At 42.0% G+C, this 16,338-nt stretch overlaps 2 protein-coding genes across 2 annotated transcripts in view; both read left to right on the top strand.

Annotated features, from left to right (window-relative positions):
• Window positions 1–2,673, top strand: part of sptlc2b (serine palmitoyltransferase, long chain base subunit 2b) — a 21,492-nt gene extending 18,819 nt beyond the window's left edge. Inside the window, exon 12 of the mRNA XM_044170071.1 lies at window positions 247–2,673. Coding sequence (XP_044026006.1) covers window positions 247–360 — 114 coding nt within the window. The 3' untranslated portion in view covers window positions 361–2,673. The remainder of the gene's footprint in view (window positions 1–246) is intronic.
• A 517-nt stretch (window positions 2,674–3,190) lies between these two features.
• LOC122863506 (isthmin-2-like) lies at window positions 3,191–15,431 on the top strand. The gene is made up of 6 exons (XM_044170074.1): window positions 3,191–3,954; window positions 8,182–8,433; window positions 9,704–10,037; window positions 12,043–12,180; window positions 12,298–12,366; window positions 12,730–15,431. Exons 1-6 carry the CDS (start codon window positions 3,844–3,846, stop codon window positions 13,245–13,247), a joined length of 1,422 nt encoding a protein of 473 aa, XP_044026009.1. The 5' UTR covers window positions 3,191–3,843; the 3' UTR covers window positions 13,248–15,431.
• Window positions 15,432–16,338: the final 907 nt, after the last annotated feature.

The raw sequence follows: 16,338 nt of genomic DNA on the forward strand, positions 1-16,338 counted from the left end.
AGGGAGCCTTCTGTCATGTTTAGTGCTTGAAAATCCAAGCGTGATTAAAGCTTATCACTTAATTTATCACATACAAAAGCAATCCTCTTTGAAGTTGTGCTATGTGTGCAATCTGTTCATCTTGAGTTGTTTTTTTTTTTTTTCTCTCTGGCTCGTCTTTCTGACTATCTTCACTTAATTTTGATTGACATAAATAATATCTTTTGTAGATTCAAATTAATAGCATTCTTCCTGTTCTTTTGCCAGGCGTTGGAGGCCATCAGCGAAGTGGGCGACCTGCTGCAGCTGAAGTACTCCAGACGGGAACAGCCTCTACCCTCGCTTGGCTGGATGGCTGAGGAGAGCCTGCTTCAGGACTGAGCCACGTCTCTCCCCCCCCCCCCCCAAACTCACTGTCCCTCCCTTACTTTACCTTTTCTTGTCTGATATACCTATTTTTTTTAATCATTTTTTTTAGTCCCTCATCTTCCTCTGAGCCACTCTCTCCAGCCCACTTCGCCATATCTCCTCACATCAGATTCCACAGGTCCACCATGCACACTAGCATCACTCATTAGCCTGTGTGCAGTCTGTGACCTGTCCAGCTGATTTCACCCACATCTTTCTGTATGTGTCTGTTGTTAACAAGTGCGTTCAGAGCCTCTCAGTTTGTCCTAACTTATTGTGACTGCATCGGTTTAACGTCAAGTCTTATTCCTGTGTGCACATTGAATGTGTATCTTATTTGTGCAATAATAACAACAATGTGGAGTTTATTTTGTAATTCAAACAACCTAGAGCAAAGTAGACATATTTTTGCCATGAGTTCCTACTCGTGCGCTTGGAGAAAAATAAATCTGATCGTATCCTTTTGCTATAATGAACACAAGAGGAAAAAATTATATATGTAAATATTATTTATCCTGAAGTTGGTGATACTGCCTTAGGGTAGCAGCCTAAACCTCAAAGAGAGATACATTACTTCGCAGGAGTAACATTAACATGTTCACTCCATATGTATTTATCTGATGGCTTTTTTTCCTAATCACTTTTACTTGAATAGAGAGTATAGAATTTTGGGTTCTTTCCCTAACCAAAGGATATATACTGTATGTATAGATATGTTTTCTACCTTTTCTCTTAAAATGCAAAGCAAATGTTCCAAAAGAAAAAAAATTAACAGGGAAAGAATCCCAGGGAGCAAGACTAAGGAATATTTTTTACTGCTTATTTTCTATAAATATTTTTCAGCCTTATTTACTGTTTACACCTGCACTCAAAAACTTAAGCCGAGTGTCTTTAACATTTCTATAAGCTAATGAGCTACATGTGTGATTTTATTCCCCCCCACCCCCACCCCCCGCTAAGTGCTTTCATGTGAATAAGCGCCGACACATATCTCTGAGCACGATGACACGCTGTAACTTAGATCTGTATGCATGACGATGCCGCTCCCATGCTTATCTGATATACAGACAGCTTTTATTTATTTAAAATGTCTTTGTCATCTCTCAGCTATCTTAGTTTTGTGAAAAATGTAACTATTATCTGAAAGGCAGCTCCAAATGTGTCCCAATGGAAGGTGTGTGTTTTAACTGACTACTTACACGTCTTAACTTCAGTGCTAGCACTACTGACAGGCATTGTAAATGCACAGATGACGTAGTGAAATTTTGCAAGATGAGTTTGGTTATGCTTCAAATGTCAATGTTTTTTTGTTTTGTTTTTTTTCCCCCTCATAATTTATCATCTGTGGTTTATCTTCTGGAATTACATTCCATATCAATCTGCTTTCACTGTAAAGTGTTTGTTTTGTTTTACTGTTTTTGTCTGACTTTTCTGTGTGAGGTCACCCCAAACATGGCATACATGCCACTATCAAATATCCTGTTCATGCGTGTGTTTATGTTCTATCACTTAATTGATGTGAATTGGAGGCTGCGTGCGTCAATGTAGCCAGTCCGAAAGCTGGCCATAGTCTGGCAATGTGACCATTCCTATAAATGTTCATCAGAGTGATTCAACTCAAGTTTAGAGATGCTCTTGTTGATGTTTTTGGCATTTTAGCGCAGCATGACAAATTTTGGGGGTCTCTTTCAACTGTACATCCATTAGACATTAATTGCATTGTTGTCTATGAGTGAGTCATTCCAATATTGTTGTTTTTCTTTTCACAGAAAATGGCTTGAATAACAACTCAGTGATGCATTTGCTTTTAATAAATATAATATAAAAGGTGGAACACATGACTATGATCTGGAATTACACTCTTCAGAAATGTGCTCTGACATGAAACATTTTCTTCTCGTCAAAGTTTCCTCTCAAGCTGTCTGCAGCACCATGCAGTATGTTAAGTCTCTACATTTTTGTCTATGGAGGCAAAAATGTAATTGCAAACAGCAACGTGACTGTTTCTCCCAGCCAGGTTTCCCTCACTGAAACTGAGGAATTAAAGTCAAGAGAGATTATTAAAATGTTTGAGTTGCTTGGAGGTCTTTGATGTAATGTTACATTTCCCAGCCTGCCAACCATAAATACCTGCAGTGACCATTGGAAACTTGCTTATCAGTTCCTTTTGCCCTTGGAATTGTATTTGGGTTGAAGATAAACCACTTAGAGGAGTTTGTAAAGCCACGATGTTTGTTGACCATGCTGTTGGAAACCGTGCTGATTAAATCGCTTTCTTTGTATCAAGTTCTGGATGGGTTTGTGTTTATTTACAGCAGGCACACACAGATCGTAGTCACATCTTAAAAGCTCACGACAAACATGTTTGAAAGCCTTTTTGACTGATAAGTCACTGACATCCTGCCATTACACAGCATTCCACGTCGGCAGGTCATTCTTAAAATAGTATTTTTGTGAAACGGTATGCCAGTGGGATGAGAAAATGACTTGTTTCCAGAGTTTAGAAAATGGCAAAACAAGCCTAAATAAAATTATATATGATTTAAGAAATTGTGGGAACAAGTGTAATAATTTCACATGACATTGGCGGAATATTTCACTTTTTTTGTACTCAAGTCTTGATTAAATGTACTTTTCTCAGTGAGTGAGTGCATGTCCACTTCATGTCCTGCGTATGTAGCCTATTGTAGGTTCTATGTAAACTAAACCTTGTACCTTATCAAGAACCTCAGTGGCCCAACGCGCCCCCTTCACGCAGCTGTGAGCAATAAGCCTCCCACCCCCAACTCCTTCAGCATCAGCCTTCTGAATGCGTGCGTAAAAGGCACGTTTACCGAAACCGGTTGGCTGTGCTGTGTACACACACACACACACACACAAACACACACGCACGCACACATCCACATCCACTCGAACCGGTGGATGAACTTCAGCTGGATAATGGATTAACGCATCAGACAGACAGCAAAAACGCACAGCATACTATGAACTCCAGATGCCAATGTATTGGAAGAAAACACCCACCCACGACGGAATGACTCACAGTTTAAAGTAGTTGAATAAGCAAGCGCCGGTGCGGACGGGGAGATTCTGCGTGGGGTACTTGACTTCTTTCTGGTACTTAAAGCTCTTCCAACTGTGGTTTTTATGGGGAAGAGAAGCGTTGAGCTCGACCCGCCACACGGACTGACAGTTGCTGCGCGAGGCGCTGGTGCCAGATATGGATAGCGCGCGGGATACCTCTGGACGCTGGTGCGCATCTTCATAAAGTGCGACACTTCGAGACTGACGAGGCCTAAAACTTCAATTGTCCTGAGTCAAAGTTGCTGACAAACGGAGGACGGGCAGAACGCAGTCGCTTCATTTGAACTAACAAGCTCATTTAGGGAGAATCGTTAGAGAAAAGCCTCCAGAGTACTTTTACAAATCTTCACAGGAAGCTTTAAAGTAGAGAAGATGCGTCAAGAGGTCGCGTGGAGATTTCAGATGCTGCTTGTGATTTGGTCAACACTTCTCGTTAGTTTGGTGACCGGGTTTCCTACCAGACACAAGAATGTTGGCCACAAGGTAAGTTTTCTTCAGCTATTGATTGTGTCTTGGCATTTTTTGAAGTTTAGGAAGTTATAGCAACAGGTTTCAAAAAGCTATGAAGTCTTAAAATCACACCTTTTCTCAAATAATTAGATAGTGCTGTGGTGCATCTTTGCTAACTGTTGTAAAATGTCCATACTCTTATGGTTCGGTCAGCTTTATTGCTAAATGCAGTAATTCATTAATGTCGACTAACAGCCTCAATTTTATAATAACATTGACTAAAATTAGGTGCCTTTTTACGTTACTAATTTGTCTTAATTCCAACACATATTCTACGTTTATAGGTACGCGTCTGTTCAGTCAAATTTGAATGTCATAGAAAAATGTTGAACAAAAAGTCACTGCTCGTTTTCAACCATTACCCTCAGTCAGTTCCCATTAAATGATTCAGTCAATTAAATGAGCTGAAATGACAGAATTTCCTCAGCAGGGCATGCTGCTCTCTTTTGTTGCACTTCTTTCTCCATGTATAGTAAGGTTTGCCATCACTGGGCATACACCCTGCTATAATAAATCCAAACTCCCTACACACACACACACACACACACACACACACACACACACACACACACACACACACACGCTGTGCAGTGTGTGGTGTGTCTACTGGAATGTTTGTGTTACACACGGACATATTTGGATATCAAAGTCTGTTTGTGTGTGTTTGTGTCAGGGTTCAGTTTTTGCCTTTGAACTCTCCTTCTTGTGTGGCCTCCCATGGATGCCCTATTGGGACTCTCGCTCTCTCATCATCTGACTGATTGATGTCAAAGCAAAAAGAGACAGAGAGGAAAAAGGGGGAGGGGAGAGGAGAAGGGAATGATTAGTGAGAAGAAGAAGAAAAAAAAAACCCTCACTGTCAATTTCATTCACCGAAAGGCTGCAGTTGGTGACTCTGTACCTTCGCCCGGGACCTGCCTGATGCGTGTCCGTAAGTGGTGGATGGAGAGGAGAGATTAGCAGAGGAAGAGAGGAGGAGGGAAGCTCAGTAAAGTGGGTGCCCAGTAACGAGATGCTTATGTAACCAGAATAAGGCGAGCCCTCGGCATCTCTCACACTGGAGCTTGGGTCAAGTGTCATTCATCTGATTGTTTACATTGGCTCTTTTTTGTGTTAATGTGGAATTTCCTGTTTTTGGTTTTACCCCCATCTCTCAGCGAAGAAGAAGAAGAGGAGGAGGAGGAGGAGGAGGAGGAGGAGGAGGGGTTTGTGTTTAAGTGGCTTCTTTTCCAAATATCGGGACTTGTTTGCCCTGTTTTCCCTGAATGTTTTGTATCCCCACCTCTAGCTCCAACCTCCACAACCTCACCCCCCGATGTCACCAGACATGCATTTGTTGTCCCGCTTTCATTTGCAAAATATGGTGATCAAAGGGCGTCCATAGTTTATTGTTCTTCTGTAATGGTTTGGAAACAGCCAAGTGCAGAGGCCTTTGATATCTGCAGGCACATAAATCAGGGCTGCCACACTGCCTGCCTTCCCAGCCTGCCCCCCAACCCCACCGGATCCTGTCCCTGCCCCTCACCTCAGCCCCTGCTGCCCCCATCCAGTCTCCCGACCTCCTCTCCCTAACCTGAATGTGTGTCAGTAGCAATGACAGTAGCCCAAATGGATCCAGTCTTTTCAGTCTAGTGAAAGTAGGACACAATGCGTTGCCAAAAGTGTGGATTTAATGTTTGTCTGAGAAGAGAGAAGCAGTCTCTAGACCAGGCCAAGGTCCCCCACTGCATCCAGATAGTCTCCCTGTTAAACACACTGCATGCCATCAGCCATCAGGCCTTTGATCAGAAGAGCCCCACTGCCGAGAGGAGGAGAGAAGGATCAGAGGGAACAAGGGGGACGAAGAGAGGAGGAGGAGAATGATATACAGGGCGAAAGAATACAGGATCCAGATGTGTAACAAGATGAGATGAGGAGGGTGTGAAAGTATGTGGCCCCTTTCATGACTGGACCTTCTGTGTCTGCGTGAGTGTGTAGGTGTTAGGGCATGTGTGTGGATGTTGGTGTGTATGAGTGAATATTGTCACTGCTGGTCAGATTTGACAGTGATGCAATGGAGCATCATGCTGGAAGACGTCCTCAACAAAATCTTATACCAGACACCAGACATTCGGTGTAACACAAGAGAAGCTGAAGCATGGGGCCTTTATTTCTTGTTATGTTCACAAAGAGAAGAATGTTAGCTATTTTTAGTTATTATTTCTTTAGAATTTCTTGCCATAGATTCCAAACATACATACATTAGATTGGAGGTATTGGCAGTGAAAAATTGTTATTGGTACATTCCTATTAAAAGAAACTGATTTTTTAAACATGGACAATCCACAAAGAGTTGGCTTTTTAAGCTTCATAAAAAATAAAAAGAACTAACTAACCAAGTAACTAACCTACGCACGAGTATTGTCTCAGTTCATCAATTAATTGTTTAGTCTACAGTATAAAATGTTAGGCAATAGTGAAAAATGTCCATGCTAGTTTCCCAGAGTCCACGGTGACTTTGTTTTGTCCGACCAATAGTCCAATATCGAAAGATACTCGGTTTACAATGATAGAAAACAAAGAAAAGCAGTAACCAACAATTTACAGGCTTTATCTAGGGATGTTTTGTGATTTTTGCTAGAAAAATTACTTGAACGACTAATCTATGATCAGAATAGTTGCAGATTGTTTTTCTGTTGATCATTTAAACAATTAATCGGCTAATTGTTTCAGCTCTACTTACATTATATTCAGTGCTGAAAACTGGACCAAAACAGGATCAATTGACATCCAAAACAAAAGCAAAACAAAATATTCTCCTAAAAATTGAAATGAAATGTATATATTGTAGCTGTAATTAGTCTGTTTTAATGGGATGTTGAGTTTGAGTTGAGTTTTTGCATTGATTGCAGTGTGTGTAATATTTGCTTACAGTATTTGCAGTGGATAAAATTACAGTGGGAAAGGCTAAATATCCCAAAAAGGTTATCTACTTGTCACCACCAGTTTACAGATATCTGGGGAGGAGGCCAACTTCTCTTCATCCATCATTTATCACGCTTGACGGGCTTCTCCGCTAAACAGGCATAATGTGTTCACATGCTTGAATTTGACCGACCACATAACTTCTTTATGGGACAATCACAGGCAGTCAGTGAAACATACGCCCTGTTGTAGAGGCCATAACTATAAATCATCAAAAGTTTGATCATTAATTCAGACATTCCCTCTCGTCTTTAGCCCTCCAACTGCAACTGGTTTGCTCTGAGCAGACCACAAACTGGCTCAGGTCAAATCTCAAGGTCCCGTCCAATCATATATTTGGGCCAATTTAGCATATTCAGGATGATATAGACATGAATGAATGGCAGACAAGGGTTCATTAGAGGGTCTGGATTGTGGTTTTGACCAGTGTCAGGCATGAAATAGATATGTGTCCTATTAGACATGGAACAGACACATGCACACTGGAGAATCAGACCAACTAAAACTCAGTGACTATATTCCAGATACAGTACATATATCTACAATTCACCACTATTATAAAGTCACCATTAATCACCATTAATCTCAGAGATCAACATTTCCTCCTGCTGGCCTTTCTTCTTAGCAACTGTAAAACCTGAAAGGTCAAATTAAGTGGCGGGCGTAGTGGCGGCAGCACAGCAGGTTCAGACACGCTCGCACCAGCCCAGGGGTCCCACGCCTCCCAGGCCCTCTCATTAAAGCTAAAAGAGGATCTCTCTGGCACAGGCCCCTCTTTGTCCACGACCTGGATGCCATGACTGTTATGGGGGAAAAAAAGAAGAATGAAATGAACGAAGGCTGGTTGGTCACTTTGCTGGTTAGTTGGATGCCTCAGGGGCTTTTTGGAATTGCTGACCAAGCTATTGGTCTATAGTGGTAGATGGTTATAAGGTTTCTTCCTGGAAACAGAGCACTAATTGTTTTTATACTCATCAATGAGCCATTATAAATGATCCTTTTTTGTCATTAGCCCTAAAGTCTGTCACACAGACAGTTGTCTCATTTGCCCTTGTTCTTTACATTACTCAAGGTACTGTCTGCACAGTCAGCATAGATGCAGATCAGGCTTCAAGGCATTTCCTGTCATCCATTTTTCATCCGTCATTCATCATTTAATCTCTTAAATCATTCCACTAGTTTATTGTTTCTGGTCCAGATAGACTCTTTATCTTACGTCTTAACTTGTACTTCCAGGCTCATGGCCACCCGACTCACAGCGGTGGGGTCCATTATGTCCCTGAGGCTTTGGAGCAGCAGAACCAGGTCCAGAGTCTCCTGCCTGAGCCCCACAGCCACCAGAGAAGGTGGTCCCACCCCCAGCACCGCTCAGTTGGTGTTCTTCCACAGCCTGAGCCTGAGGAGGAGACCAAACCCTTCATCCTGGATCTCAAGAACTTTCCAGACCTGGCCAATGCTGACATCAACTCGCAGAACCCCAACATACAGGTGAGTCAGGAGAGGGGAGTCACACATTACAGTGTTTGGGGACATGCAGTCTTTGAGCTTCTTAGACAGCCTTCAAGATATGATAAAGATATGTTCTTTAAACTGAGTTAGTAATACTGTATATTTTAATTCTGTATAAGATCACAAAAACAAGCTCTTATAGCACTAAAATAAGTTCATTTTAGTGTGTCTGCTGTATCCATACAGTAACCAATAGATGGTAAATTATGGGTTAAATTAAAACCATTCATGCAAGGAGAACTGGGGCATTTTGTCTTTTATTGAAATGAAAATTATTTAGTTCCTTAATGTGTAACAAAATCAACAGTCTCTCAGTCTAATCTGGCTGCGTCTTTTATTGCTACTATTTAATTAAAGTGTAATAAAGGAAAACCGGCTCTGTAATCATAAGTGTTAGCCATTAAGGCCTCATCATCTCCTTCTAAATTGAAACCCAAAAAGTTCAAAACGTTGTTCTGTTTAATTTATCTCATGGCAGTTATCCTCTCCAACTCTGGTCGGTGTAATCAGGATGTGGTTAGAAGGACATAATGATGGCTACGTCAAGTACAGAGACAGATGAAATTTCTGATGAGTTTTCTTCTGGCATATAGACCAGATGTACCATACTATGACTAAAATACTCTACACTATGGATATATTTAACTAAGACAAATGAAAGCATTTCCAGTCATCGTCTGTCCTAACAGTTACAAAAAGATAGTTTTTCCCTATAGTCTCCCTGTAGCCTGGTCTTCACATCAGCTGAAGTTGGACCCTGGAAGTACTGTAGCATCTAGGATGAGTCATATGGAGGTAATGAGAGGTAGTTATTCAGAATAAATGCTCACATTCTCTCCCTGAGATGATCATTTGGTTGGCTGAATGCTCACGCTCAAGTCTGGCTGGCTGACTTAGATCCGGGGGAGCGGGTTCACTTGCTAAAAAACTGATTTGAGATAGTTGATTTCTTGAAGGGCTTGTAACTCAAGCGCTAAAGCTGCACATAAGTATTGGAGGTATTTTATTTTTTTGATGATGTTACAGCAGTTCAGTCACTTGTTGTATGTCATTGTCTTCTACTCACCGTTAATAAGTCATTTCTAAGTTTGGTTTGCCAATCACGCTACAATTTGGAGTCTTGGTGTGCTAATTTAGACTTTTAGGAGAGAGTTGCTCAGTTTCACAATGCTGTCCAAGATCATATCAATGACAGATGAATGTGTTCACGAGTTAGATTGACAGAGACCCTCTCTTTTCCTCTACGTAGGTAACCATTGAGGTGGTGGACGACCCCCAGATGGAGGTAGAGATGGACCTGGCCAAGGAAAAAGACTGGCTACCCTCCTCTTCCTCCTCCCCCTCTTCCACAGTAGATTGGCTCGGAGGCAAGAAGCTTTTCTGGCCCCTTTTCTGGAGTTACACCGACGCCGATTCCAGCGAGGACAGCAACAGCCGGTCAGGCGTGGAGGAAACTGGCGAGGAAGAGGAGGAGGAAGATTACTCCCTGGATTATGGCAGCGAGGAGCCCTTACCCAGCGGAGTGGGTGGAGACTGGGATACGCATTGGAATGAAGGCTGGGATCCAGTGCAGAGCTACTATGGTAAGGTTTGCCAAGTGGTACACTCGGCGTCTGTTAGTAGATCCACACAGCTCTTTTAGATATGACTTCATCAAACTGATTATGGCTTTTAAAAAATTACCAAAATTTATCCTGCGAGTTATACCAAAGAAAAAAATGCAAAAATGGAAAGTATGAAAATACAATCACTGAATTTATCACATCAAAAAAGGGATAGAGATAAAGGGAATGTCTGGAAGGAAAGACAGAGAGAGAGAGAGAGAGAGAGAGAGAGAGAGAGAGAGAGAGAGAGAGAGAGAAAGTGAGAGAGAACAGAGTGGCTGAGGAAGGCTTCATGATAACTGTCTTCACAGTCAGAGAGAACCTAATGATGCCAGCATGAGAGGCAGCATGAGCACTCGACCATCAGGACATTGTGGGTTATGGGCTCTTTGAAGTCGACACTGGTCGTGCTGGTCGCAGAGGCCTGCCTTTTGAAGATGGGTCTGATGCGCTCGCTAATGGCAGCGTGAGGCCGGCACTGTTCCCTGGGACAAAACAGCCCTCTGCTTGTGGACAATTAGAGGGCCGATTGGGAACACAGAATGACAGGGGCCATTTGGCCGGCCCTTTCATCCTTCCCTGGGACCCCATGGGCCCCCCCAGACCCTGGCGGCCCTCACTGCCCTCTGCGGCTCGGCCTTTTGAGCCAGTTCAAGAATTTCGGGGGGCTTTCAGGGCTCTGCATAACTTTTACAGCTCTTTTCCCCCTCTTAATTCTGCCTTCCTCTGGTGGGAAAAAATGTTGTGTCTCAGCTTGCACAGACCACTTATTCAGTGGTAAAAATAGTAAATAATGAGCGAGAAAGAGAAAGGTGTACATAGTGAATGAAAGGGAGAGAAGATGGAAAAGAGAGATAGAAAAAGAAACAAAGAAAAAGAAAAGTCTGATGGGCTGGGCAGTGGGTAGGCCAATGTGTGTGAGTCCTACTGTAGATCAGAGCGGAGTGAAAGCTTTAGGCTGTGGTGAGCCTAAAGCTTTCCCACAGATACAAATCTGTGCATGATTGATCTATTTGTTTTTCTAAGGATTTTGAAGGTTGTTGTTGCACACACCTCTCCTGCTGTAGTATAGTCTAAAAATGTGGTAACAGGTGTCTAAAAACCTGGCTAGATTTTACTCTTTAACCTTTCCCTTATCTGTTATGCCAATATATAGACTTTATCTGTTTAACTGCTGAGCATGTAGACGAGCCAGCAAAGGGCAACAATGCCTATTAAGTGGTCACATCTAAAGACTCGGGCCAACATAAATCAAGGATGTCTGCCTTAGCTTCTTCTGTAATTACGACTCTCCTGAGACCTCATTCCCGTATGGCCACATGGCGAGTTGGCAGCGCCCACAAAGTAAAATTGGTGTTCGCTACACCCAAGCTGGTATTTCTGCACCCACCTCGCCTTTAATCAAGAATGACTTGTTTTCAGTGTTATTAACACCACAAGGAAACATGATGTGGAGGCGGACAGCCACAGCATAGCCTCTCTCTCTCTAATTTTTACTCATGCCTTCTTAAAAAGAATATGGGTTTGCATGGGAAAGGTTAGACCAGGAGAAAATTGTCATTTATATGGACTGAGACAGTCCACTTTGAAAACATATTCTGGATTAGACTGTTGAAGTACATGCTGAGTCTCAACACAAAACTGGAAGGTGTTTTGTTGGATTTGGAGGGTTTTTCCCTTTTGTTCATAATCTCAGTCAACCCTTTGAAGCTGCTTCCCATTAGCTTGTTAAACAGCACATCTAGAAATTGTAATCTTTTCCTGAAAATATGATGTAGAGCTCCTGTAACTGTAAATTTAATTCCATGCTTTCATTATGTATTCCTCTCTGATAGTTTTTGCAATATGTAAAGGATATAGTGCTTTAATCTTATAGAATCTGATGAATTTTCATATTAGGTTTTGATCCATATGAAATGTAGCACAACTCTTAGGCTGAGTTTGTGGCACTGACTATGTTTGAATTTTGTTTTCCTTTCCACAGAGAAGGAGACAGATGAATGGACACCCTGGTCTCCCTGTTCAGTGACATGTGGACACGGTGAGAGGAAGAGGACCAAGTCCTGTGGCTACTCCTGCACTCTGACAGAAGCCTCTAAGTGTGACCTGGAGCCTTGTCTGGGTGAGATTATATTTCCATTTTAGGAAAGAAAAAATAACAAACAGAGGCCAGAGTATTGAGAGATTTTTGTTGTCTAGTTTTTAATCTACAGCTGATGTACCACTCTCCTCTTTGTAGGTGATGTCAACACTGTTGTAGAGCCTTTCCCTTTCGAGATGGAGAATGGCACAGAGCCATTTGGGACAGGTAAGTTTTTCTACAGCTTTCATTAGTATCGTACCATATTTTACCCCATTAACTGCAAGCTGTTTATACTTTACAGTCCACAATTTTACAAAGTATACTCAGTCAGTTGTACAGTATACTGTAGTTAGGTAGGTATATGATAGTACCCCCATGGCTAATGGATTATAGTAACATGTTACTGATATGCTGTCACAAGGGAACGTAGAACTGGCTTGCTCAATACTGTAACATAGATGTTTATAGATGCCAGGCATAGGACTGAGACTTGACTCCAAAGTGACAGCCGTTCATGTTACCAGTAGTGCTACTATGAACAACTGTAACACACAATTTCACGTGGTATTGCTGTCCTCTCTCCAATAGATTTGGACAGCTGTGAGAAGTGGCTCAACTGTAAGAGTGAGTTCCTCCAGAGGTACCTCCACCAGGTCTTGTCTGAGCTGCCCAGCTGCCCCTGCTCCTACCCCTCTGAAGTAGCGTACACTGTGGTCAGTGTCTACGATGACACTCATGGCCGGCAGTTCCGCTGGCGTGATGCCAGCGGCCCCAAGGAGCGCCTGGATATCTACAAGCCATCAGCGCGTAGCTGCATCCGCTCAGCACTTTCCGGCGACTCATCTACTCTCGCAGCACAGCACTGTTGTTACGACGATCGTGGGCGGCTGATCACGAGGGGGAAAGGCGCAGGCACGCCTAACCTGATCAGTACTGAGTTCTCACCTGAGCTGCACTTCAAAGTAGATGTGCTGCCTTGGATCCTGTGCAAGGGAGACTGGAGCCGCTTCCATGCGGTGCGGCCACCCAATAATGGATTGAGCTGCCCAGAAAACCCCCATGAAGACGTGTTCATGAATGAACTGGAAGAGGCCAGGGAGTACTGAGGGACCACAGCCAAAACTACCACTTCACTCAGAGAGTCAGAGGGCCCAATCCTAATTTGAGAGGAGACTGCTTTGAGAGGGGTCATGAAATATTACATCTAAACCATGCATCATGCGTTAACCATGCAGTGACTGAGAGGAAATGCACATTTGTGATTGGGAGATTTGTGGGGTTTAGGGATGATGGTGAAGTGTGGCTGTCTCAAGTTAGGATTTGGCACAGTGTCCTGATATCAGGCTTGACTGAACTGAATTGCAAGAATGGAAAAAAAAATGCAGTGTTCTCCCATCGCTTGCCAACCTGTTCCACATCTGGCATGACATCAAGCTCTCTCTCTCTTTATATTCAGTACACTCTCCTGGGTGCGTGTAAGCATGATGTCTACCTACTGGCTTTTCTGATGGTGTCCTGGAGCGCTTGTGATTGACAATAGCAACATATGGTAAACATCCTGATCATGCTTCTTGTAGGTTTTACATTAGGAAATGTATGAATGTGGGCTGGTTATGTTGATGAAACAAACACATGCATGGGAAGAGTCCAACTGATGAATATCCCAACTATGCTGCTACAATATAAAATCCTTCAGGTTTTACAAAGGTGTTAAGGGGAACAAGACAACAGGACATCAGAAGACCCAAAAGATGCCACCTGCATTCACAGTAATGTACATTTCAGCCAATCTTTTGGGACACTAAAACTGGTAAAGAATTTGGGATCTCAACCAGAGGTAAGCTAAAAGGATTTGAAACATGCTGTCATTATCGAGCTTGCTAGTGAGAATTATGAGAATAGCACATAAGCAGTAATGGTACGGGAACAGCACATTTGATTTCAAATGTTTTGTCACACAGATTGATTTTATGTGTTTCCTCATATTTCCACAGCCAGGAAGATATATGATCTGGGTGCCAAAGAGTTAAAAATCAGACTGTTGGTGCCTGTGTAAATCCAGCCTCCTAAGTCTCCATGGTGCAAATGTAGGAAAAAATTAAGTTCTACAGCGAATAGATTGTGCTCATAGATGTGTCTCTACAATGTTCTCAGGGGGACTAACTGACCATGACAAACAAATTTGTTCATTTACCTCGTCAGCGGAGCACTATTGGAACTAGTACAAAGTGTATTGGGGTAAAGATTAGTAGGCGTATTGGATGTGTAATCCAGATTGGAATTGATGAACAGATAATGCTTTCAGAAAGCAATTGGAACCCTTATAACTGAAAAGTTGTTGTTGATGCATTGTGTGTGGTAGAAAGATGTCATTGCTGTTTAAGCTGCTGGCTTAGGGTCTTTGGGTTTATATACAGAACTTGACTGGATAGAAAGGACATTCGTACTCAAGTCATTCCCGAGAGGTCATGCAGTTGGAGCCCTTATCCTGGCTAACATAGAATGCAAGGAAAGGCAACATGGAAGTAGTAGCCATTAGCAAATATTTTAGCCTTTCATCATTAGGTATAGTGCACAGGATTGAAAAGACTGATGTTTAACCATAATCATTATCGTTTTTAGCATTGTAGCAGCTGTGTTAAAATTCTGCACCTCCGTCAAGAAAATGTGGCAGTAATCTTAATTTTACTTAGAAATACCTTAAAACTCAAGCCCTTTCTATCCAGTCTAATTCTATGGATGTTCGCTCCAAACCTTTTTTCAGGAATTCTGCTTCCAGATGTTTTAATGTGAACACGCATTTACATTTTGGAATCACCGATTTTAAAGGAAGGCACTTTATTTAAGGTATATATATATATATATACAAAAGATATATCAAAATGTACTCATGTTTGCCATTTGTTGATGATAGTGTTATTGTGACAGGAAACTCGCCAGAAATGCTGCATTGTTCTATGAAAGTGCATATATCAAGTGTTCTGTTGAGGAAAGCATGATCTTTTTGTGATTTCTGAATCTAGTATTACATATATGGTGTTGTACAGTATTTATTTGTCTGTTCTCTTTTTTTAAGTTTGCTGAAGCTTTGAAATGTCTCTATACTCAACATGGTGCACTAATCGGACTGAGAAATGAAGGCACCCATTATCAAAAGGGAAACCACTTTCTTCATATCACTTCATACAGTAACATCAAGTGTCTGTGTTTCATTCTACTTTGTACTGCAGTGCTCTATGAATATGTTGTTGCAATTATGCTGAAGAAATATATAAAGACCTTGCATTCATCATCTGACTTTTTAATGTGTTGTTTCTTTTTCCACACTTTAGATGCTGCATAGCAGAGCCAAGCATAGCATAGTACTGTAGAGCAAAATTCCTTAAACACAACTGAGTATTTATACTCTTTATTGACTGACATACCAAAACTTTTCCGTACCTTTCCTCTCCAACAAGACAGGTACAGTGCTGCAAGCATTCCTTTAAAGTGCAAACATGTCACTTCCACATCCTAAGACAACCAATGGGAGATACTGTACCAAGACCAACCAGAAATGTGTGACAGACCATTCAGGCTTCTCTTTCAAATACCCCAAATGTCTAAAACTACCTTCATCAGGACATTAGCAAAGAAGAGTTTTATGTTAAAGATGAGTTCGACATTTTGGGAAATTGGCTTGTTTGCTTTCTTGCAGGGAGTTAGAAGTAAGGATCGATACCTCTCATGATTGCATGGTAAATATGAAGCTGCAGGCAGCAGCCAGTTAGCTTAGCTTAGCACAAGGACTGGAAACAGGGGAAACAGCTAGCCTTGCTCCATCCAAAGGTTACAAAATCCGATTAACAGCTCCTATAAAGCTCACTAATTAACATGTTGTATCTGTGCAAAAAACTAGGTTTAAAAACTACACTTTGTAAGTGTTTTGGGGGGGTTATGTACTGGACTATATTTGGCCAGGAGCAGTAACTTCCACCTACTTGCTTCAGAGGTTCGGGTAGGTAGCTATTGTTACTTTCAGATGGAGCCGGGCAAGCTGTTTCCCCGTTTCCAGTCTTTGTGCTAAGCTAAGCTAACTGGCTACTAGCGATAGCTTGATATTTTCTGTACCGTCACAGGAGTGGTATCGATCTTCTCATCTAACTAAGAAAGCAAATGAGCATATTTCCCAAAATGTCAAATTCCTTTAAATGTTTA

Source organism: Siniperca chuatsi, linkage group LG16 (assembly GCF_020085105.1).
Source record: "Siniperca chuatsi isolate FFG_IHB_CAS linkage group LG16, ASM2008510v1, whole genome shotgun sequence".
Lineage (NCBI taxonomy): Eukaryota > Metazoa > Chordata > Actinopteri > Centrarchiformes > Sinipercidae > Siniperca > Siniperca chuatsi.

Coding starts and splice junctions, on each gene's coding strand:
- LOC122863506 (XM_044170074.1), top strand. CDS start 3,844: ATGCGTCAAGAGGTCGCGTGGAGATTTCAGATGCTGCTTGTGATTTGG. Junction 3,955..8,181: donor ACAAGAATGTTGGCCACAAG/GTAAGTTTTCTT, acceptor TTGTACTTCCAG/GCTCATGGCCACCCGACTCA. Junction 8,434..9,703: donor CGCAGAACCCCAACATACAG/GTGAGTCAGGAG, acceptor TCCTCTACGTAG/GTAACCATTGAGGTGGTGGA.